Source organism: Grampus griseus (genome assembly GCF_964374135.1).
Source record: "Grampus griseus genome assembly, chromosome: 10".
Classification (NCBI taxonomy): Eukaryota; Metazoa; Chordata; class Mammalia; order Artiodactyla; family Delphinidae; genus Grampus; species Grampus griseus.
The window spans coordinates 61,148,297-61,173,218 of NC_139004.1; the positions used below are offsets into that span (position 1 = coordinate 61,148,297).

Consider the following 24,922-nt stretch of genomic DNA (forward strand, 5'->3'; position numbering starts at 1 on the left):
AGGATTGAGTCTTGGCCCCCTTGTCCAGCTGCCTTGCCCCTTGCCCTGGATGTTCCCTAGGGCCCTGGAGAGCGGCCTAGCGGACCTCATGGCCTCAGCTTTTTCCTCCCCACTGGGGCTTTTAACTTCTGTGTCCCTCCTCCCTCATCGGATCCCTGCTTCCCTCTGTCTTCAGCAGATTCCTTGTCTGCTCTTGTGCTTTACCGTTTTCCTTGTCTTTGGCAAACTCGATGAGTCAGCGTCACCATCGTCTCTGTGTGTTTTGGTGCGAGGCAGAAGCCTAGCCAAGCAGGGCTTGAGGTGTGCACCCATTGCGTTAAAAGAGGTGCGTGACTTCAGGTCTGCCTGCAAAGGGCTCCTGATCGTGCGGGGGCAGGAGGGGTGCTCGGTGAATGGATTCAGCTGTTCTTCTGAAATGTTGCCTCAGAACATCCCTTTCAGCCTTTCTCTAGCAGAAGTCCTTTCAAGGCAAGCATTTTCTCTCCTGAAGTCTGACTTCCGCTCGCTCTTGCTCCTGCCTGTCAAACTTATTTTCTGCCAGTCTGTCTGTCTGTCTCTGCACCTGAGTGCTCTCCTCACTAGCTCCTTCCCCCTGAGAGGTGAGGTGAGCAGTGCCTCAGAACAGGGTGCAGGCCCCCAGGTCTCGGCCTGGAGAGGAGGGAGGGTGACACCTGCTGGGCAACTGCTGAGTCCACCCGGCCTTGCCCGGCTTCTGGAGCCTTCCGAGCAGAACTGCTTCCTGCTCCCACTCTTCCATCTGGTGGGAAAGAGCCCCAAGCTTGAGGTCCAGTGCCCCCAACCCCTGTACCCAGTGCCTGCACCCACCAGTCACCTGGCCCCCTGGGTTGTCTCCCCTTGGCCCTGCAGGGGGTTCCCAAGACAAGCACAAACACTTTGAGAGTTTTAGGGCTTGGATACCACATCCCAAGAAGCATGGGATCTCCCAAAGAACAGGGTCAAGCTGGGCTTGACTGGGTGACCACGGCCCCTCTGAGAGGGACACAGGAAGGGGGGGGCCGCCTTCAGTGAGGAGGAAGGCCCCAAGTGTGCGAACCGCCCCCCCCCCCAGGCCCGGCTTCCCTCAGGTACTCACCATGTGGTGACCTTGGGCAGTGGCTGCCCCTCCCAAGCTGGGGTTGTGCTCCATAGCCTGAGGGTGACTGCGGCTCCCTTGGGAGCTGCCACAGGAAATGACGACGATGAGGTAAATGTGCAGCTGTCCATGTAGGTCAGGTCAAAATGTTCCTGTAAACCTCCAACAAGACAAATGTCATCCTCTGTTCTGAAACTTTTTATCTATCTCTATAGGGATGGCAAAGTGTTATATCTTTAAAGGTCAGAGACTTGAGAACTGGCTCTCCTATGTATCTCAGGCTATAGGCAACATTCTTAACCGGAAGCAAAAGCAATAGAATACAAAGGTTAAAGTAAAAAAAACATCTGATATGGAGTCAGATTTGTTCTTCCCTGTTATAAGGGGAACATGTTGGCACCAGGACATAGGAGTGGACGGACACAGTCTCTGCCCTCATGATGCTTCTGTTTAATGAGCAGACAGACATCAAACACACTCCATGTCCAAGAGGGTGGTGGTGAAGTGGGACCGGTCCTGTGAAGAGGAAATAAAGGACTGAGAGAATTGACGCAGTGGGGAAACCTAATGCAGCTGAGCGGGTCAGGGGGTCTCTGTGTAGAACCCACTTGCCATCTAAAGAGACAGCCAAGTAGGGAGAGGAGGGGAGGGAGGGGCCAAGACCAGAAAAAGCTTAGAATCTTAGGAACTGAAATGAGTTCATAGCTGCTGGAGTATACTGTAACATGAGTTTAAACCAAGGGATCCTGCGAACTAAGAAGGGTGGTTCACATAGAAAACATGCTGCTCCTCTGTTCCCCTGCCACTGGGCTGCAGGAACTTTACCCTTTGCCCATTTGGCAGAGAGACAAAGCCTTAAGGTCACCTCTCCCCCACCGCCATCCACCCCTGGCCACCTCCAACACCTCACAGAGGGTGGGACAAAACAGGCCTTCCCTGTTGGACAGCTCTGAGGAGTGTCTGGCTTCCGACAGATGTCATAAGCACATTCACCAGGACCAAAAGCTTTAGATCAATGTCTTCCAGTAGTGTCCAACAGCAAGAGCCACCCACATAATTTTCTAGTAGTGATTTTAAAAGTAAAGAGAAACAGGTAAAATTAATGTTAACAAAATATTTTATTAAACCCAATACCTCTAAAATATTATCATTTCAACATGTAATTAATATAAACATTATGAATGAGATATGGTACATTCTTTTTTTTATGCTGAGTCTTAAAAAAATCTGGTAAATATTTTATACTTACATGACAGTGCAATTGAGACTAGCCACATCACCACTGCTCCACAGCCACATGTGGCCTGTGACCACTGCATTGGACAGTGCAGCTCTAGACACTGCAATTTTGAAACCATGGCTCCCCAGAGAGACCAGCCCACTGGCACAGAGAAGCTTTAGAAGAATACTCAGGGAGACAGACAGCACTTACAGCAACTAGTGTGGAATTACAAACAGGGTGCTTCCTACTCCAGGGAGATACAACCAGGCCAAGTCATGAGCTTGGTCTGGAGCACAGCCCAGACCTCCCCTCTGGCAGTGTACCCATCAAACACCCCTCCCCAGTGCCCTGAGTCTACCCTCATTCATCTCTTTTTTTAAATTTAATTTTATTTATTTTTTTATACAGCAGGTTCTTATTAGTGATCCATTTTATACACATTAGTGTATATACGTCAATCCCAATCTCCCAATTCATCATACCCTCATTCATCTTGCCAATGCTTTTTTTTCTCCTCAAAGAACTGAGTGTAACTGGTCTCTCTTTTTTTTTTTTTTTTTAAGTTTTCACCTGTATTATTACCTTAGGATGCTGAAAGAGGACAACAGAGCTAGTGTGATGTGGTAGAAAGAACACTGCCCAGGGCATCAGAGAAGGCAGAATCCAGTTCCTGTCCATCTTTTACCAGACCTGTGGTCCATAGTGAGTCACAAGTGTCAGTACGGTGTGGTAAGGAAGAGCTCGGATTCCAAAGTCAGACTGCAGCTCTAGGTCCTGAACTGTGCCCATTTCTGTGCCTTCACATCCTTTCTGTAAAATGGGAACAGTATCAGTGTTGTTTGAGTATTAAACAAGGTAACAATTGCAAAACACTTAGCACAGAGCTTGGCACATGGTAAACATTAATAACTAGGATGATGATTATTATGTTTTACCTGTTGTTATCTCTGCACCTGTTTTCTTGGTTATAAAGTGGAGATAATCATGCCTCATGAACCTGCTTTACAGGGTTCTGTGAGGCCTACAAGAAATAAAGAATGTGAAAACACTTTATAAAACTGGGAAGCCCTTTATCAAGTCCAAAAATTACTTCTTAGTCCCACAGCCTAGCTGGGGGTCTGACTTTAAACAGCCTTTACAAATTGAGAATTGGGAAGGGGAGTCTGGGTGATACCCGTAGCTCTATCACTGGACGAGGCGAGGCCTAAATGCCCAGCTTCAGCACTCTTTTCCTGGGTAAACTTTGACTTCAGCTCTGTTTTATCCTCTCTATGATGGGCTGAGAACACCCAGCTCGCAGGCCAATGGACTGAGGGTCAATTGAGCCCCTGACTATGGTGTGCCTGGCACAGGGCCTGCCTGACTTGGGGCCCTGGAGGGGACCTTGCTGCCCACACCTGCCTCAGCCAGGCCTGGGCCAGCAGTTCATGTGCCAACCACAAAGGGGAGCCTCAAAGCTTCCATTGAGGGAATGGTTCACCAACCCCACCATCAACAACTCCTCTATTCCCTGTTCCCCCCTTACCTGCTTTTCTCTCAGGGCCAGGGAGAAAGCCCTTTAGGAAGGAGTGATGGTCGTCTACCCTGAGTCTGCCCAGAGGCATCTGCTTTGGGTTCGGTAACCTGCAGAGAAACAGCCAGACACTGCATGTATGTAAATTTCTGACTTGGGGTGGACTTCCTGCCTACTCCACTCAACCTACCAGCTGAGTGGCCTGGAGTTACTCTAACCTCCTTGGGCCTCAGTTTCCTACCCTGCAAGGGAGATGGTGCCTGTGGGAGAGCTTTGTAAACCGTGGCCTGAGCTGCACGTGCAGTCATGGTCATCCTTCTTATTGTCCCCATTCTGTGGGCTTGACCATATCAGATTCCCTAATACAGGAAAAGAGGGAAAACTCCCCTGTTGGCTGCCTGACTGTTAAGCTCCCACCTGAACATCACAGATGCTCAGACAGGGCCACTCCACAACAACTAAAAGCCTAGCCCCACCCTCCCACATACACACCTGGACCAACACTGGTGATTGCTGCCCTGTTACCAGGGACAGCTCTAGCCCATTGCAATACTCCCACCACCCAGGCAAAAGTTATTAGACTCCCAGTCACTGAATTCCCCTGCTTCTTGACAGCAGCTGATCCAGAACTAATCCTGCCTTCTGTATCCCTCCAAAGACTCATCCAGCACAGGCCCAGATCCTTTAAGTCCCTCCCTACCCACCGCCACTCAAGAATCCTTACCGAGGGAGCCTCTGGGATGGAACAGGACCACAGAGAGTGAAGAGGGTTCTAAGGGGACAGGCAGTTGCCTGTCATCAAAGCCCTGGAGACCCCAGGAGAAGGGGGCACATTGAGCGACTCCCCAATGTGTGAGGCCCATAACCCACCCTCTCGACTCTGTACAGCTTGGTCCTTCTGGCCTGTCTTCCCAGGTGAATGCTTCACCAAGACCTCTTAGAAGGAGAGTGTTCCTTCCTCCATGTATCCCCAGAATGCAGATTTTTATTACCCTGTTTGGGACCTTCTTGCCTTGAGTAGTAATTCTTCATTTCCTGAGGGCCCACAATATTCCAAGCACCGTATGATGTGCTTTACATGTGTCATTGCTAATCCTCACACCATCCATTCCACATGGATTATTAGCCTGATTTTTTACAATAAGGAAACTCAGGCTCAGAGAAATAACTTGACCGAGGCTTGAGTGGCAGGGTCAGGATTTGAACCATGACAATGTGACTCAAAATCATTGTGGGTCTGCATGTTCTTCACAGAACTGTAACACAAAGGCTTGCCAGTGTCACCTGCACATGCCACTCCCTCCCAAGAATGCAACTGCTGCAGATTTTTTTGTCAACAAAGCCATGTGCTTTGAGTAGAATCAAGGGGACTCCCACAGCCAAAGGCTGTCCTCTAGGCCCGTGCTGACTGCCTGCCCAGCCTGAAGCTCTGGGCCTTGGGGAATGCTGGGGAGAGGTGGAGACACAAGGAGGGAGAAGACAGTGTTTTGTGGACAGAGGCAAGACAGACCACTCCCCTGTCTTTCTGATAATTGCTGATTGTTCAATGTTCCCTGAGCTGTCTCTTTTTGCAACCTTGAAGTGTGGAAGCCAAACTGAGATCGAAACTGTGGAGGGATCGGGTAGAGACCCTGCCCTGTTCACCTTTATGTCACAAGCAACCAGCCCTAGGTACAGGGTATGGCATGCAGGAGGTGCTTAATAAATACTCATAAGTGAGTGAGCAAACAAGTGAGTCAGGGTGGTGATGCGTGGCATACGTACAAAAGTGCAATACAGAATAGGGGTGGTTACCAAACACTACTTAAGAGTCAGCCTGCAAACGAAGACTTGTTTTGGAATAAAGGGACACTTTCGCTTCAATTTGAAGATGAGCCTGTACGACTTCTGCCTCATTCTACTGAGATTTAGAAATAATTCAACCCAAGTGAGACTCCTGGAGAAGAATGACAGACACATTTTCTCTTTGTTTAAAATTTTTTTCCCAGTATTTATTTCCAGCTTTATTGAATATAATTGACATATAATATGTAACTTTAAGTGTTAATGTATAAGTTATTCTGTACTATGTGATGATTTGATACATGTATACATTGCAAAATATTTACCACAACAAGGTTAGTTAAAGCATCCTTCACCCTGTTCCCGAGTCCAAGCTTGTACAGCTCTCCACATGAAAGCCCAATAAATTGATAGATGAGGTGTTGGGACAAGGAATAGAGACTTTATTTGGAAAGCCAGCAGACCAAGAAGATGGCAGACTAGTGTCCCAAAGAACCATTTTACCTGAGTGAGAACTCAGAGTTCTTTTATACTAAAAGGGGACCAGGTGTGGCTGGCCATTGCAGATTTCTTGGTGCTGGCCAGAACCCAGAAGGGATGTGATAATCCTTTGTTCTTGTAGCAGTCCACATAGGTCTGGTCATGATATTCCTCCAACAAGACAATTGTTATTCTCTGTTCTGTACCTTTTAATCTCTATACGAATGGAAAAGTGTTACATCTTTAAAGGTCAAGCCTGGGAGGCAGAGCCTTGAGAAAGGGCTACTATGTGTATTTCAGGCTATAGGCATCATTCTTTCACAAAGGTGCAGAGCCAGAATAACTTAGCATAGCAAACAGGGCACAAATGTGAGAGCTAAAGGAATAGATCCAATATGGTGTCAGGTTTGTTCTTCTCTATTACAATTCTCCCCTGTCAATGTCCATTCCACAATCTTCTGGGAAAAGGGGTGATGACAACTCTGGCTACTCCCTGCTGAACAGAGGCCATGAAGGGGTGATTGTGTAATGGAACTGATCAGTTTGGGACTGGAAGTATTCCCAAGGCCCAGGCTGGGCATGAACAGTTGGCATTGGATCCCCTTTTTATGGTCCTTCACAATACTTAGACAAGCACTTGAATGTACACATAAACTTGGAATAAGGATACCCACGAAATTCTGCGCTATGCTATCTTTATATCTTTTTTTTTTAATACAGCAGGTTCTTTATATCTTTAAAGAGGGTTATTTCCCCTCTTTGGCCACACTTGGAGATAGTTTTATTAAAGCATTTCCTTTCTAACAAGTGGCTGTCACCAGTGTAGTGAAACAAAAGAGAAGAGCAAGAGTCATCATTACTTATCTGGTAAGAGCCTTGACTCGAAACAGCAACTTAAGATCTTCTAATGTCTCACAAGGCCAAGTCTATTTTTCTTCATCCTGTCCAGTTTCTAGAGGAGTGAGTTCTACTCGGGTGTGGTAAATCCATGGTCTTATCCTGGCTAATTTATCAAAATGAGGAGTGGGTGTTCTGCAGCACCTTGTATGGTCCTGTCCACTTAGTGGCAAGTTGATGTCCCAGTCCTTGTTCTCTCCAGGTTTTGAGGAGGACTCAATCCCTGGGCTGGAAGGGGTGCAGTACCATCTCAGCTGGGTAGGTGGACCTACTGGAAGCAAATTCATGAACAGAAGTTCATATAGTGCCCAATTCTTAACATAGTTGTTGACTGCTAGGTCCTTTAAGACAGCTACAGATTCTCCTGCCCAGGCAGACACCTGGAATGGCCTACCACACAATATTCCTGAAGGGCTCACTTCTGGGAGCCACTCTAATCCATAGCAGGGCAACTGGCAAGACCTTATACCAAGTTGGTCTCTTGACATATTTTAGCAATGCTCTCTTTGAATATGTGATTCATTTTCTCAGTTCTTCCTGTTGATTGTGGTCTTCAGGCTGAATGTAGTTTCCAACAATATGCAATGCTTTAGATACCTGTTGGGTTATACTGGAGACAGTGCAACCGTCACTTTGAAGGGTGCAGGCAATCCAACTTGGGCAATAATTTCCTTAAAGAGGGATTTAACTACTTCAGATGTTTTTTCTGTCCAGGTGGCTTATGCTTCCACTCATTCTGAAAAAGTGTCCACAGGGAATTCCCTGGCAGGTCAGTGGTTAGGACTCTGCGCTTCCACTGCTGGGGGCCCAGGTTTGATCCCTGGTCAGGGAACTAAGATACTGCATGCCATATGGCACGGCCAAAAAAAGAAAAAGAAAAAGTGTCCACAAACACTAACAAGTATCTGAAGTTTCCTGCAGCTTGAGGTATTTGAGTAAAGTCTGTCAGTCCTCAGTGGGGCAGGCTCCTCTATATTGAGTTCCCACCTGGGGGTGTCTAGCAGCAGTCTTTGGATTATTTTTAGCACAAATTTTAGCCTGGCCAAAGGCAGGGAAAGGTGGCCTGACACTTAGGCCAGGGGGAGACCGAGAAAGGAAATGGGGAAGTGGAGTTCCTCAAACGCCAGCAGGTCAGCCAACCCATAGCACTGCAATCCCAGCCACAGCTGGTCCTGGCCGGTGAGTCCATGTTGGGGATGGGGAGAAGGCAAGGTGGAAGCTTGCAGTGCAGCCCCACCCTCAGCAGAGCATAGGAGACCAGGGGCACACTGGGCACAAGCTGTGAGAAGGGCAGTGGGCAGCCAGGGAAGGTCTTGTGGGGGTATGGTCACTGACCACGCGATAAACACGTGTGTTGAGGGCCCACTGGTGCCAGACCCTGGCTAGACCCTGGGATAGGGATGGACTAGGAAGAGGCTTGGCCTTAATATGACTCAGGCAGGTAAGGAAGTGGTGGGAAGGCAGTGCAGCCGAGGTGGCTGAGATATGAGTTACAGTCAAAGAACCAGCTGGCCAGGGCAGGGAGCAGGAGCACGGCCTGTACAACAGGGCCCAGCCAGGTGCCACATCCCGCTGGAGCAGCCTGTGCCACTGCCCATCAGATACAGAATTTGGGCTTGACTGCAGGGTATAGGGAATCACTAGATGCCTTGAAGGAGGGAGGTGAGGGGAAACATAATTATTAAGTATCCATCAGGTAACAGGCACTCAGTAGGTGTTTTCTGTGCCAATGCCTCTCAGACTCAATGTGTTTACCAATTTCCTGAGAATTTCATTAAAATGCAGAATCTCTATATTCCATATCTTGTAATAACCTAAAATGAAAAAGAATCTGAAAAAGAATATATATATTTGTATATGTATGTATAACTGAATCACTTTGCTGTACACCTAAAACACTGTAAATCAACTATACTTCAATAGTAAAAAATTTTTTAATAAAACAATATAGGCATACCTTAGAGATATTGTGAGTTCGGTCCCAGACCACCACAATAAAGCAGATATCACAATAAAGCAAGTCACATGAAAAAAATAAAAATAAAAAAATAAAGATACATATAGAGATGAATTTTCTTTATAACAAATAAAATCTATAAGGCATCAAAAAAATGCAGAGTCTAATTCAAGAGGCCTAGGGTGGGGGTCTGAGGTGCTGCATTTCTGATAAGCTCCTAACTGGGATCACACTTTGAGGAGAAAAGCTGTAGCTCATTCAATCTGCGCCCCAATGCTGTCCAGTGAGTATTATCGGCTCCTGTTTATTGGCAGGAAAACTGAGGCCCAGTTTCTGGGCTTGCCTGAAGGCACATCATTAAAAGAGCTATACTGTCCCCTGCCCTCCACCCATGTGAGGGAGATAACATAGCCCCCAAGTTATCACTCTCTCCAAGCCCCTCTTAGTCTGCCCCAGGCTTGCGTCTTCCAGGTCTATAACTTCAGGTCCTCCTGTCCCAGCTGGCCTCCAGCCTGGAGTTTCTGAACTTGCCTGTGGCAGCATCTAAAGATAGTCTACCTCACAGGAAACCAAATACTATTGGCTAACTTTGCAATTAAAGATGCTCTCAGAGGGAAGGAAAGGGAAATACTCTCTGGCAGAGTCTGTGTGGGACAGGGCGGCTGACTGGCATATCCAGAGGTTCCCTTCCCAGGTCCAGCCCAGGTAGGAGCAGAGGACTCTTTCAGCACCTGTGGGCGAGCTGGGTGGGGCACTGTGGTCAGAGGTCAAAGTTGGTTAATGATGCTGGTTTGCTTTACATGCCAACAAGGGAGACCATTTTCCAGAGGATGTTGCAGCCTAAATGTCCAAGGGGCTTGGGGGTGATGGGGGGCAGTGAGTGATTAGATCATTTATGATATGCTTAACATAGTGGAATATGATTAGAAGTGTTAGTAATTACGTTTCAGGGACATGGAGAAACGCTCAAAAAAAGCATCATTTAAAATTGCATCTGCCAACTATTATATATGGAATGGATAAACAAGATCCTACTGTATAGCACGGAAAAGAATATATATGCATACACACACATATATATGAATCACTTTGCTCTACAGCAGAAATTAACACATTGTAAATCAATTACAATGTCCTAACCACTGGACCACCAGGGAACTCCCTATTATTTTTAAAAATAATTTTATTTTTTTTCTTTCTTATTCTTTTAGAGACTCACATTTAACTGTTTATGGGTGAAATGTTATGACATCTGGATTTATTTATTTATTTATTTAAAAATATTTATTTATTTGGTTGTGCGGGGTCTTAGTTGCGGCACAAGGGATCTTTAGTTGCTGCATGTGGACTCTTAGTTGCGGCATGCGGGATCTAGTTCCCTGACCAGGGATTGAACCCAGGCCCCCTCTCTGCATTGGGAGTGTGTAGTCTTAAAAACTGGACCATCAGGGAAGTCCCTGAATTTATTTTTAAATAATCCAGTAGGGTATGAGTGGGGAATAGATGAAATACTGATCATGAGTTGCTAATTGTTGAAGCTGGGTGATTAGTGCATGGGGGTTGTCTCTGCTTTTATACATGTTTGGAAATTGTATAATAAAAAGTTTTAAAAATAGCATTTGCATTTTAAATATACTCAATGTGAATATTAAAATATGCATAAAGATTGGATGGAAGAAGTTAAAAGCTAGCTGTGGTTGGTTCTGGGAAGTTGGATTGTAGATAGTTCTGAGTTTTTTCTTTCCTGTTACTTCCATTCTTTTTTGTGCCATCTGCATTTTTTTTTTTTTTTTTTTTTTTTGGCTGTGCCGTGAGGCATATGGGATGTTAGGTTCCCGACCAGGGATCAAACCCACACCTCCTGCAGTGGAAGCTCGGAGTCTTAACCACTGGACTGCCAGGGAAGTCCCAAAATCTGCATTTTTTATAATGAGCAACTATTGCATTTATAACGAAAATTATTTTAATAACAAATTGCTGACACACTTTGATGTTCAACGTTGATGTATGCTGTTATCATCATTGTGAGGACATTTGGGCTCAGAAGGTTTGTGTCATTGGAAAACATCATCTTCAGAAAGAAAGTATGAGTGGTCACACATGTGAGTGAATTGTGACTCTTGGCAGGGAAGAAAACCTATACCACATCTCTTTAAATATCTTCCCAGGCCCTCTTCATCTTTTTCCTTAAACCTACGTTCATTGGGAAACATAACACACTCAAAGGACAGTGTGCAGGTCAATAGCTTATAAATTGATCTGCTACCAAACCAACATCCAGGCAGCAGCAGAGAACCAGGCCAGCCCCCGGCAGCCACCCTCAGGTCCCTTCTTGATCACCACCCCTGCCCTCCCCAAAATCACCCCATTCCTGACTTTTATGGTCATTGCTTCCTTCTTTGTCCATGTAGTTTTACCTCCTACATATTCATTCCTAAACACTGTGGATTTTCTTTGCCTGTTTCTGACCTTCACATATGTGGATTTATATACAGTATGTCTGCTTTTTGGTTTGCATTTTTAAAATGCATTTCTACTGTAGGAGATGTAGATGCACACACAGAAATGTTCATGACAGAATTGTTCAAAACCTGAAAGCCACCCAGGGGTGCATCAGCATAGAACAGAAAATAATCGTGGGGCACTCACACAGTGCAATCCTATTCAGCAATAACAGTGAACAGACCATAGCCACAGCAATAGCATGGATGAGATACTACCAGAAATGCTGAGATGAATTTACAGATAAATGCAAAATTGGCCCCTATCCACATGGCAGTTATCAAATGCATCACTACCAGACACAATTTCTTTTTCCATGAACAAGAATTATCGCATCATCATCAGTCATCTGTAAATTAGCTCAGACAGTGAAAGGGGGAGATGGCCCCAAAGGGTGTGCTAGACAGGACACCCAATAAAGGTTTTTTGGCCTATTAAAGTCTTTTATAATTTCTCCTTATAGATCCTCAGTGTAGAATTTGAGCCTCCTCTGTTTTCCCCTCTTCTGCCTTCTCCGTGCATCCTTTCCTGAGCCCTCCACTCAGACTAAAGTGAACTTTCCTGAAGGCTCCGGTAACAGGTTAGCCCCTCCTAACCCCACAATCCTCACTTCTTTCTGTTTCTGTATAGTCCCTCACACCCTCTCTGCCTGGCCGTGGACCCAGGAAACCTCCTTATGCTCATACTCTCAGAGCCTTTGGCTTCAAACCACACCCCACCCCATGCCCACCACCATCTTTATCAACCTGGAAGACCCTCCCAGCCTTTAAGACTCAGCTTAAATGGTCCAATCCTTGGGTTTCCCATCACTTTTCTTATACTCTTACTAAACAATAATAAAAATTCACAGAGACTATATTTTAGACATTTTTACCTCTACAGAATTGAGCACAGTGCCTACTGTTGGGGAAATAGAATGAAAAACAAAATCTCCAACCCAGAAAAATCTCTCCATGAATATGGTAGAGAAAGAAAACTCTTTCATTACTGAATAAGCATTAAATGTGATGTGCATCACAGGCAATCCGCTATGAGGTAGTAAAGACACAAAAAATCTCACCCTGGTATATGACCAGATACAACCCCTTACACACATGTTCTCAAGATACACAATGACTGGTGCTCAAGTAAGGGAACCTGACAGTCACACACAGTTCATCCCAAGTTTACCATGGTCATTGGGTTCATCATCTGTATTAGTTGGTTGGCTTCATCCAGAGGAGAAACAAACTTCTCATCCCTTTATTATCAGAGGTAGTTGTGTAACTTGGAGCCAGGTTCCTGCCCAAGTCAGGCTCCTGCCCTGCCTCTGGGACTGGGAGCCTGGGCGCCTCAATATCTGCATTTCAAAGAGATGGCTCCCGGCTCTGAAGCTGACAGAGGAAATGATCACATTTTCTAAAGGGTATATATCCACATTTCAAAGAGGAAAGAAGGTACAATTACATGTTTTCTAAAATAAATACTCTAAGAAAAAGGAGGCAAGTGGACTCTTGTCCCTTATTTCCAACAGGGAGAATTAAGCCTCTTATTATTTTTTTTAGTTAATTAATTAATTTATTTTGGCTGCGTTGGGTCTTCGTTGCTGTGCGCGGGCTTTCTCTAGTTGTGCTGAGCGGGGGCTACGCTTCGTTGCGGTGCATGGGCTTCCCTTCGCGGAGGCTTCTCTTTGTTGCGGAGCATGGGCTCTAGGTGCACGGGCTTCAGTAGTTGTGGCACATGGGCTCAGTAGTTGTGGCGCACGGGCTCAGTAGTTGTGGCGCACGGGCTTGGTTGCTCTGCAGCATGTGGGATCTTCCTGGACCAGGGCTTGAACCTGTGTCCCCTGCGTTGGCAGGCAGATTCCTAACCACTGCGCCACCAGAGAAGTCCCAAGCCTCTTATTTTTAATTTTCACTTGTCCTTACACCAGTGTATGGTAAAGATAATTAACAGATATTGGCTTAATCAAAAATTAATTAATCAGCAAGTCCATCTCTTCTTCAGTTATTAAAAAAGGAAAATCATAGTCATTTCCTTTCTAAATTTCACAGTTCATTTTAACAGAGATAAATAAATACCATAAAGGACTTTGAGGAGGAAAGCAGAGGGAGGTGTGGCAAACCAAGAACAGGGGCAGGTCCTGTGAAGGGGTGGCTCACACACGAGCAGAGGGGCCTCACTCCATGTGTGGTTTTCTCCTGTTACTGGTCTTGGCTTGTGGTGTGTTTGGGCCCGTATAAAATGCTGGTGTGTGAGTCACGCCAAGTTGTTCTAGGTGGACTCTGCTGCAGGAATAGAAAGTCACTCAATCTACTTGTGTGGAGGATGGGGAGCAAGTTGTAAAATGTGCCCACTGCTCCTCAGCATGGAATTCAAGGCCCATCCATCTGCCCCTCTTCTTCCTTCTTGGCCTTGCTCTCTCTGCATCCTAAGGAGGGGTCTCATAAAAAATAGCTGTCACTGTAAATTGGAAAACCATCAGGTCCTTAAACTCAGGGTCCCAAGTAGCCAGGGGTGTGGGCTTGGGGCCAGACTGAGAACCTTCCTACGTGGCCCAAGGTGAATTCCAGATTTGTCAGGACTCAAAATTAACTAATTCAGCTCTCTGTCTCCAAACAGAACCTCATCTGAATGCTGGCCGCCTGCGAGCCCAGAAGCTTCGCAGGCTGCTGAGCAGCCACTCTGTGGACACGAGGCCACGCTTCCCCTGACCCAGGACTCATGCTGCTCTTTAAAACTGTTTCCTTCTGTTTGGTCATTGTTGGAAAACTGAGCAGCCAGAGCTGGCCAGGCCCTCAGAGATGGTCCGGTCCAGGGCTTTCATTACATACATCAAGAAACTGAGGCCAAGCTGGAAGTGAGCTGCCCAGGGTCTGCCAGCTTATTTCAGGGTATGTGGACCCCTCTGAAGTACATGGCTCTGAAGAGCATCACTGTGTATTTGAAGACAGGAAATAAGCTGACCCTTTAGCCTTCAGCCTTTCCTTCTCCATAGAAAAGGATTCCCATTTCTTCACCACCATTGTTGAGAGCTAGGTTCTGGGGGTCTGGCAGTGAGGACCACCTAGTCATGGCTGGAGAGGCAAATAATATCCCCATCCCTTCCATTTCCCACCCACAGTTTCACTGAGGGTCAGCCTTCTGGGTCCTGAGTCTAGAAGGCGAAACCCAGCAAGAGTGTTCAGGGTCACTTCTTGAATCTTATCCTTTAAAGGGGGGTCACCTCTACTATTTTTCAGTTCTCATTCTAGAGACAGGGCCTGCAGTAACATGCAGAATTCCCCTCCAAGAGGGAAAGCATGGTGCAGGGCAGGGAACACGGCTTTGTGAAGAGACACATCTGGGTTGAAATCCTGGTTCTGTTGCTCCCTTGGGCAAATTACCCAAATCTTTCTGAGCCGCTGGTGGTTATTTTGCAAGGGGGCAGAGTCATTTCCCATGAGGTGTTGTGGTGAGAATTAAATGGGGAGCATGTGTCTGGAGCATGTGTCTGGAGCATGACACTTAGCAGGTATCCAGGAACGGCAGCCTTCGCTCCTAAACTGGGGCTTTCTGAGGATAACCTCAGGTTCTAGAACCTCAAGAGATGGTGGTACCCCCACGGGGAAAGTTGGGATCAGGGATCAAGCAATTCCTGAGTTTTGTTTGGTCCAAAGGAAAAAAATTAAGCCTCACAATTGGCATTAGACTGAACCTCAAACCCGCGTGTACTCGAGGGCCTAAAAAGCCATAAAAAGAGAGCAAGAAAGGTAAACAAACAAACAAACAAAATAAGACTCATTGAATCTAGAAAACTAAGCAGGACGTGAAGCCAAAAGAGAGGAGGAAGCAACATGAAAAAGACGCTGGGGAGAAGAAAGTGGATGGGGGCCAGCTAATGAGAGGGGAAGTGTAGAAAAGGGAAGCTGATTGGAAACAGTGGGTAACGATGACCAAAAAAAAAAGTTAAAAAATAAGTGAGCAGGCCTGAGAAAAGGAAGTGACCGGAGGAAGTAGAACAGGATCGGCAGTAGAGCCAGCTTGGTGTTTTTTAAAGCAGGTTCTACAAAATTCATTTCAGCTTGGGTGTGAAACCCATGTGTATTCAAAGCTCAGCTTCTAGGTTCAGCCCAGACTCTCCCAGCTCAGCACCATTTAGTAAAACGTTGACTTAACAGAACAGAGGGTGAGGAGATCCGAGGACAGCTGAGGGGACGTGTGCGGTGCAGCCTCAGTTAGTGTGGTGGGACCTGTGTTAGTGCTTCACTCCGGCACCTATCCTTCCCCTTGCAATCCCGTCTATATGAACCTCGCTTAGTAGATGCTGTGAAGGCTTATTTCACTGGATTCTTTTTTTTAAAATTTCATTTATTTCTTTTTGGCTGTGTTGGGTCTTCGTTGACGCCCACGGGCTTTCTCTGGTTGCGGCGAGCAGGGGCTACTCTTCGTTGCAGTGCGCAGGCTTCTCACTGTGGTGGATTCTCTTGTTGTGGAGCACGGACTTTAGGTGTGCGGGCTTCGGTAGTTGTGGCACGTGGGCTCAGTAGTTGTGGCACACGTGCTTCGTTGCTCCGTGGCATGTGGGATCTTCCTGGACCAGGGCTCAAACCCGGGTCCCCTGCATTGGCAGGCGGATTCTTAGCCACTGCGCCTTCACTGGATTCTTGCACTTGGTTTCTGGTGTCCTCAGGGTCTGGGAGGCCAGTGTGCAGCCTGAGTGAAAGCCAGTTGATCTCTGGCAGCCCTTTGACCCCTAGGGCATTAGTCCTGCTCTTGTCTGCTACCAGGAGGCCCTATCTTCATGCTCCTGGCCCAATCCTGGGACATCTCAGAGGACCCAGAAATAAAAGGTCCACCCAGCTCAGGCCCACCTTTCCTGAAAAGGTGCCTGGATAAAGCTATCAAGTTCTAGACACTTCATGTTATTACCTATTTAATCCTCTCTGTAATTCTGAAAGGGAAGTTCACTGCCCTGCTGAAGGGCTCCAGGGATATTAATGACGAGAGGATGGGGAAGGTGCAGGAAGAGCTTGGAAAAGGCCAGGATGTCAGAAATAAACAGGTGGCATGTGGCAAGGAGGTCCCCAGTCCCTCCCCTCTCCTTGCTGGGCACCTGGCTCAGGGCTGCCAAGTGTGTGCCCGTCCCCTTCTAGCCCACCTCCCCACTCTTCCCAATGACCCAAGGACACCTGCCCGAAGATTTGTAGGAGGTCCCTGTGTGTGAGGCACGCCGCCAGGAGTGGAAATCAAACCCACCACATGCAGATTTGGCAAAAATCAAGCCAATTCAAAAGCACCAAGTTCCTGGGTTTTCAGGACTGAACACAGGCCCAAAAGAGATGCGAAACGATTTTTATTGTCCTTGGACTCCTCTCGAGGTCAACTCTGCCAGCTCCTGACCCGGGGTGGGGGGCGGGAAGAGGGGGGACTACCCCCAGCATCCGCAACTTAGGACTACAAGGGCTTGACTGTTTGTGTTCCTACACAGCTGACTGTCTGGGAAGATGGGCTCCAGCAACAAGTCACCTGCACCAAGCGGCCACACCCGGCCGCCCGGCATCTCAGCTGAGCCATTTGAAACTGACATTTATGTCACTCAAAAATGGTTGCATATCAGCCATTTTATATGGTTCAACTTAACTTTTATTGATTAAGGTCATAGCCAGAGGCTCCTCTCTGAGAAAAGGGCATTGCAGCTGAAAGCAAAGAAAGCATACAGTTCCCTGGGGCTGAGAACTCCATCCCAGCCTGAGACGGCCCAGGTCAGAAAGCCTTGGGCCACTTCGCCCGGAAGAGTCTGGGTGAGACGCAGAGCTGGGCCAGGACACTAAGCAGAGGCTGGGAAGAGAGAAGCAAAGCCCTGGCTGGGGGGGCCCTCGCCTTGGCAGAGACACCATCTTGGTGAAACCAGCATGAAAAGTATGTAGCGGGGTATGGAAACTCACCTGGTTAAAGAAGCATGAGCTTTGGTTTTAGTTGTGCTGAGTGGAGGCAGTGATGACCAGGAGGTGTGCACTGAGGTTTCTGAGGGCCTGTCTTGTGGTATCACGAGGAAGAGGAGGGGGTCCCAGAGGACCAGGGCAAAAGGGCTCCCCTTGCAGCCTCTGGAGTGAATCTTGGCTGGGAGAAGAGGGGATGGACAAGTGTCACTTCCCAACCTGAGCAGAAATGTCTTATCTTTCCATTCTTGTCCAGAAAAAAACAGGAAAAGAACAGTGGGGGAGGCCAGGTCACAGTGAAGTGCAGGGCTGGTAATTATCAGATTACTTAGCCCCCAAGACGCAGGGCAACAAGCTAACTGAGCACAGGCCTCCATCTGGGATCCATCAGCCCTTTCATGACTGCAAAGGCCTGGATGATGGTGACTCCCTCTTGGAGTTGTAGGATGACTGACCATCCCAGCTGGCTTAGAACTGAGGGGTTTCCGACATGTGAGACTTTCAGTGCTAAAACCAGAAGAGTCCTGGGCAAATCAAGGCAAGGTAATCACCCTAGGGTGTCTGACTCTATGTCTTATCCCTTCAGGAACAGAAAGACTTAGTTGGTTCCAAGAGGGAGAGGGAAAGAAATGGCTCTCAAAGACAAAGACGAGCCTCTGGGTGCAGGCCTGCCCAGGGCTCCGCAGTATCTAGGACCTCTCTCTTCAGTGTTCATGCAGGAGAAATGAGGGTGCAGAGGGCAGAGAGGTGGGAGAAAGGAAGGGGGTGGAGAATGGAAGCTTGGACTGGAAGTGTGAATTACGGCGTCCCCACCACCACACCCCTCTCCTCCCCACTCACTCATCCTCTCTCCCCCATCCACACCCTGGTCAAGCTCGCTATCTTTCAGATAGACTTTTGAAAATTAAAGAAAAAAAGATCTATCTCAAGCTTCAAAAGGCTTAGATTCAAACGCTAACTGAGCCATTTACTGCATAGTTTCTGGCAAGTCACTCAGCCTCTCAGGGACTGGTTTCCTCTCTGTCAAAGGGGTCTCTTATAGCCTCCATCACACAGATTAAACAAGATAGCACACATGACACTGGGAAAGGTACTGGTTAGACACCCAACCAAAGGTTTGCTTCTTCCAGTCTGCCTATGTAAGGGGCAGAATTCCAACTTTGTTTCTCTGAGAACTAATGCCATTAGTTGTCTTCCTTTCTCATCCAGGTGCTCACCATGCCCACCATCTCCCCTGAATCAAGTTTAGAAGACTTTGAGTATGATGAGCTTGCAGAAGCCTGTGATATGGGGGACATCGTGGCCTTGGGAACTGTCTTCCTGGCCATACTCTACTCCCTTGTCTTTGCCTTTGGCCTGGTGGGAAATTTGCTGGTGGTGTTTGCCCTCACCAACAGCCAGAAGCCCAAAAGCATCACTGACGTTTACCTCCTGAACCTGGCCTTTTCTGATCTGCTCTTTGTAGCCACCTTGCCCTTCTGGACTCACTATCTTATAAACGAGCAAGGCCTTCATAACGCCGTGTGCAAACTCACCACCGCCTTCTACTTCATCGGGTTTTTTGGAGGCATATTCTTCATCACCATCATCAGCATCGACAGGTACTTGGCCATTGTCCTGGCCGCCAACTCCATGAACAACCGGACTGTGCAGCATGGCGTCACCATCAGCCTTGGCGTCTGGGCAGCCGCCATCTTGGTGGCTGCACCCCAGTTCATGTTCACCAAACAGAAAGAAAACGAATGCCTTGGTGACTACCCTGAGGTCCTACAGGAAATCTGGCCTGTGCTCCGCAACGTAGAAATAAATTTTCTTGGCTTCCTGCTCCCCCTGCTTATTATGAGTTACTGTTACTTCAGAATCATGCGGACACTTTTTTCCTGCAAAAACCAAAAGAAAGTTAAAGCCATTAGGCTGATCTTTCTTGTGGTCATCATGTTTTTCCTCTTCTGGACACCTTACAACGTCATGATTTTCTTAGAGACACTCAATCTCTATGACTTCTTTCCCAACTGTGACATGAAGAGGGATCTGAGGTTGGCCCTCAGTGTGACTGAGACAGTTGCATTTACCCACTGTTGCCTTAATCCCCTTATCTATGCATTTGCTGGAGAGAAGTTCAGAAGATACCTTTACCACCTGTACAGGAAATGCCTGGCTGTCCTGTGTGGCCACCCCGTCCACGTCAGTTTCTCCCTGTCCCCGTCTGAATCACAAAGGAGCAGGCGAGAAAGTATTCTGAGCAGCAATTTCACTCATTACACCAGTGATGGAAATACATCCATCCTCCTCTGAAAGCCTTGTCTCTCCAGCAAGCCTGGAGTTTCTGAGACTGACACTGAATAATTAGGACAGATTTTTAAATTTCTTACATGCAAGAAACAATGGGTTTGATGCCCAAAAGCAATCCTGAAAGTATTTTTGAGAATTGTGCTCAAAATCTGAATGATAAAGGACAGGCATGTTTCTTATTGCCAATGTCAAGAGTTTCTTGTTTACAAATTACAAAAATTCAACGCAGATTAATTTAGCCTGAAAAGAGGCAGTATCATTCGCATTGTAACATGGGCAAGGGGGTGGCGAATCCTCAGAGTGAGTGAAAACTAGAGATTGAATCTAGCTAGAACTTCCTCTCTCTGACTCTCAAATCTCTGAGTGGTAACAGAGATCCCAGACTCACATAACACAGTTTTGTCATCAGAGAGGGAATGAGACCTATATCCCTCTGATCCCAAGGTCAAAATTCCCAGGGAAGGGCTCTGATTGGCCAAGTTTGTATCAGATTCTCATCCTTGGACCAGGTGGCAGTATCCACAGGGAAGACATAGATAAGATGGCAGCTCCCATTCCAATCTTGTGGTTGGAGATGCGTGAAGACATATTTCCAAGAAGCTGGAGGGGTGGGTGCTGCTTTGATCAGATATAACAAGAGTTGCCCACCAACTTTACCTGTGTCTAGCCCAGCCCCACCCTGATCATACCAGCCAGCACACACCACCAACCTCTTCGCCATTAAACCCCCTCTGTCATGTCCCCAAACATACAAAGGTTCCCCAGCACCTACTGCATCAAGTCCAAGCTCAAATGCCTGGCCTCTGACACCCTCCGTCATGTGGTTCCACCAACAGATTTGCCAGTACCTCCTCTTCACAAAGGACTCCAGCCACCTTGTCAGTCAGGTCTCTTCAATCCAGCCACATGCATCGCCACCTGCTCCAGAGCCCAGGGGGATAAACAGAAAAAACAGTGGCCCATCTGAGAAGGCATGGTTTCTAGTCCCAACTCTATCACTTATCTGCTGGGTAATTTGGGGCCAACTGAACTTCAGTTTCCTCATCTGTAGAATGGAGATAACAGAACTTTTCATGTAGGAAGCATCCTTTCCAGCATGAGGAACCAGCCTCTAACTCTTGCAGGTTCCAACCCTCTTGTCTGGTTCCCAGACTTCAGCTTTTCCTCCACCTGGCACCGTGCTTAAGTGGTGCTGTTGACAGAGCCTGGAAGGGCCTTGCGGGCTCTGCTGCGTGATGTAGCTCAGACACAGAGGAGGCTGGCTCCTACAGTGGCGCTCAATGGACACTTGTAGATATACAGGTTGATAGCCTTTCCTGACCCAACCCTCCCGGACTGCCTGGAACATTTCCTCCCAATCAACTGGTGGCAACCCCATCTGGAGAGAACCCCATCAGTCATGCCACTGCCAACCTGGACAGCCAGGGTCCCAGGAGCAGTTTTCCCTTTCTCAGTAAACATTTGGGATGGACTGAAATTTTAAAGCTTGAAAAACAATTGTGATGATGCTAAAGAAAATATAATCTACCCACACAGTATCTTCATCTGCCCACCAGACCTCATTCACACCCTCATGTGTTTCGAGTTGCAATCATAATGTACAGACAGTTTTATAATCTGCTTTTTTTTTTTTTTTGCGGTACGCAGGCCTCTCTCTGTTGTGGCCTCTCCCGTTGCGGAGCACAGGCTCCGGATGAACAGGCTCAGCGGCCATGGCTCACGGGCCTAGCCGCTCCGCGGCACGTGGGATCTTCCCAGACCGGGGCACGAACCTGTGTCCCCTGCATCGGCAGGCGGACTCTCAACCACTGCGCTACCAGGGAAGCCCGTATAATCTGCTTTTTTTTTCTCTTAACATTAGGCCACAAATAGCCTTCTGTTTCTATATAGTTTTGTAATATTTCAGAAGACTCTGCCAGGTTGTGTACTCATTGAAGGCGTCTGACTCCTTCTATTTCTCACTCCTTGGCAGTCAGTATATTTGTTTAACCAATGACAGAATGAATTATGTTCCATCAAGATCATGTACTGTAACTTACTCATCATTACCCTATTAATAAACATTTCGCTTGTTTGCAATATTTACCAAACACATATTTTACAGCACTTTTCTGTATAATTTCCTTTCTCGTCTCCAATTACTTCCTTTGGATAAATTTCTTGCCATGGGGATAACTGGGCCAAAGGGCCTGGGAACTTTTTAGCTTTTGACACATACATATGAAACTAATACACTGCAAAACCTTTATTGAGCATATATTACATGCAACATGGGAGCTCAGATCCAGAGCTGTTGCAAAGATCAGTGCGATAAGGCCTTCGCCTTCAATGTTTAAGAGGTGCTTAACATTTAAATGCAGAACTCAGAAATTTACAAAAAAAAGCATGCTCTGCATTAATTGGTAACACAAGAGCAGTGACATCTGACCTGAGTCTTTAAGGATCTTAGGACCCTAATCTTAGGACATCTGACCTGAGTCTTAAGATCTTAAGATCTTAAGGGAAATGTCTGAGAAATTGAAAGGCATTGGGAATAGAGTATGTGGTGGGAAGCTTCTGAAGCTTTGGCTCAGACAACCAATGGAAGAGGGTGTTCTCGGGGTGTTCACAGTTTACTCCCTTATTACCTGATCCTTGTTCCAATTGTTGAATTATGAAACTTTTCATTAAAATTTTAACTTATAAGTGAACTCCCAAGAAAAGAGGAAAATATTCTTTTGGCTTGAGAAACAAAGAAGAGAGATAAACAGTTTCATTTCTAGAAGAAAATTAGATTTGTATCATAAGAAACATTCATTCATTCATTTTGCTGAATAAGACAGAATAGGGAGAAAATAAGGAAGGTCATCGAAAAAACCTAAATAGCAATGATGTTGGTATCTAAGTTAAAGGAAGGCACATTTGAAAAGGACAGTTGGCCCTAAGAGCACAGCTGGATCAGATCCACCACAGCTTCTGGGCTCTGGGCTTCCCCAAAGCAGAAAGAAACTCCAAATGCAGACAGACATCTATGACTGAGTCCCAATCTACTGACTCTGTGCTTGGGAAGGTATTTGACATCTCTGAGGCTCAGTTTCTTCACCTGGAAAAAAAGAATAAACATGGTGCCCACCTCCTAGGGTTATTATGAGGATTTAGTAAGACTACCTTCACAAAGCTCACAGCACAGGCTTGGAAAGCATGGTCAAATAAATGGAGGCAACTATTTTGATTCTTTTTTTTTTCCTTATTATGATTAGATTGAATCTTTCCCAGTGAGGAAACTCATACTATGTTGCCCTTGCCATCTTGCTTTTTTTAGTCCCAGAATCACAGAATTGTGGGTGGTCAGAAATAGTTGAGTCCAAACCCACACTTTGCAGGTAGGGGAAAGGAGGTCCAGGGAAGGCCAGAGACTGGCCCAAGATCACACAGCAAGTTAATCAAGGAGGTAGATATCTCTTAGTTTACTGACTTCTTTCTCCTCTTGATAAAACTATAGACCAATCTTATGGTGACTACAGTTAACAATACTGTATTGTATATTTGAAAGTTGCTAAGAGAGTAGATTTTTAAATTTCTCACCACACACAAAAAAACTGTAACTATGTGAAGTCATGGACGGGTTAACTAACCTTATTGTGATAATCATTCTACAATATATACACATATAAAATTATATATAGAAACCCTAAAGACTTCATCAAAAAACTGTTAGAACTAATAAACAAATTCAGTGAAGTTGCATGATACAAAATCAATACACAGAAATCTGTTGTGATTCTTTACACTAATAATAAACTATCTGGAAGAGAAATTAAGAAAATAATTCCATTAATAATTGCATCAAAAAGAATATAATACCTAGGAATAAATTTACCAAGGAGGTAAAAGACCTGTATATTGAAAACTACAAGATATTAATGAAAGAAATTGAAAAAGACACAAATAATGGAAAGATATTTCAAACTCATGGATTGGAAGAATTAATATTGTTAAAATGTCCACACTACCCAAAGCAATATACAGATTCAAAGCAATCCCTATCATAATTCCTTTTCATGAAATAGAACAAACAATCCTAAAATTTGTATACAGCCACAAAAGACCCCAAAAAGCTAAAGCAATCTTGAGAAAGAGGAACAAAGCTGTAGGCATTATGCTCCCTGATCTCCAACTATATTACAAAAACTACAGTAATTAAAACAATATGGTATTGGCATAAAAAGAGACACATAAATCAGTGGGTCAGAATAGAAAGCCCAGAAATAAATCCATATATATATATATATATATATATATATATATACACGTGGTCAATTAATTTATAACAAAGGAGCCAGAAATATACAATGGGGAAAAGACAGTCTCTTCAATAAATGGTGTTGGGGAAACTAGACAGCTACATGCAAAATAATGAAACTGGACCACTATCTTACACCATATGCAAAAATTAACTCAAAATGGATTAAAGACTTGAATGTAAGACCTGAAACCATAAAACTCCACAGAAGAAAACATAGGCTGTACAACTATGTCAAGATCTTGACATAGGTCTTAGCAACAATTTTTTTAATCTGACAACAAAAGCAACAAAAGTAAAAAGAAACAAGTGGAACTACACTGCACTAAAAAGTTTCTGCAAAGCAAAGGAAACCATCAACAAAATGAAAAGGCAACCTATTGAATGGGTGAAAATAACTTCCAATCATATATATGATAAGGGCCTAATAACCAAAATACAGAAAGAACCCATACAACTCAATAGTAAAAAAAAAAATCTGATTTTAAAATGGGCAGAAGATCTTAGTAGACATTTTTCTAAAGAAGATATACAGATGGCCAATAGGTATGTGAAAAGATGTTTAACAACATTAATCAGTAGGGAAATGCAAACCGAAACCACAATGGGATATCATCTCTCACCTGTTAGAATGGCTATTATCCAAAAGATGAGAAATAATAGTTGTTGGCAAGAATGTGGAAAAAAGGGAACCCCTGTGCACTGCTGGTGGGAATGTAAATTGATGCAACCCCTATGGAAAACAGTATGAAGGTTCCTCAAAAAATTAAAAATAGAACTACAATATGATACAGCAATTCCACTTCTGAGTATTTATCTGAAGAAAATGAAAAAAATAATTTGAAAGGATATATTATCCCCATGTTTATTTCAGCATTTACAATAGACCAGATATGGAAACAACCTAAGTGTTCATTGATGAATAAATGGATAAAGAAATTGTGGTAAATACATACAATGGAATACTATGCAGTCATAAAAAATGAAATCCTACCATTTGTG

At 45.5% G+C, this 24,922-nt stretch overlaps 1 protein-coding gene and 1 long non-coding RNA gene across 2 annotated transcripts in view; one reads left to right on the forward strand and one right to left on the reverse strand.

The window, feature by feature from the left end:
• Positions 1–9,628: 9,628 nt before the first annotated feature.
• Positions 9,629–19,641, forward strand: CX3CR1 (C-X3-C motif chemokine receptor 1; the record flags this gene model as incomplete). The annotated part of the gene is made up of 2 exons (XM_082664267.1): positions 9,629–9,649; positions 18,556–19,641. Exon 2 carries the CDS (start codon positions 18,565–18,567, stop codon positions 19,639–19,641), a length of 1,077 nt encoding a protein of 358 aa, XP_082520393.1. The 5' UTR covers positions 9,629–9,649; positions 18,556–18,564.
• LOC309828737 overlaps positions 19,213–24,922 on the reverse strand; it is a 76,081-nt gene continuing 70,371 nt past the window's right edge. Inside the window, exons 2-3 of the long non-coding RNA XR_014297351.1 lie at positions 20,487–20,556; positions 19,213–19,226 (exon numbers count right to left, since the gene is read on the reverse strand). This is a non-coding gene — a long non-coding RNA (uncharacterized lncRNA). The remainder of the gene's footprint in view (positions 19,227–20,486; positions 20,557–24,922) is intronic.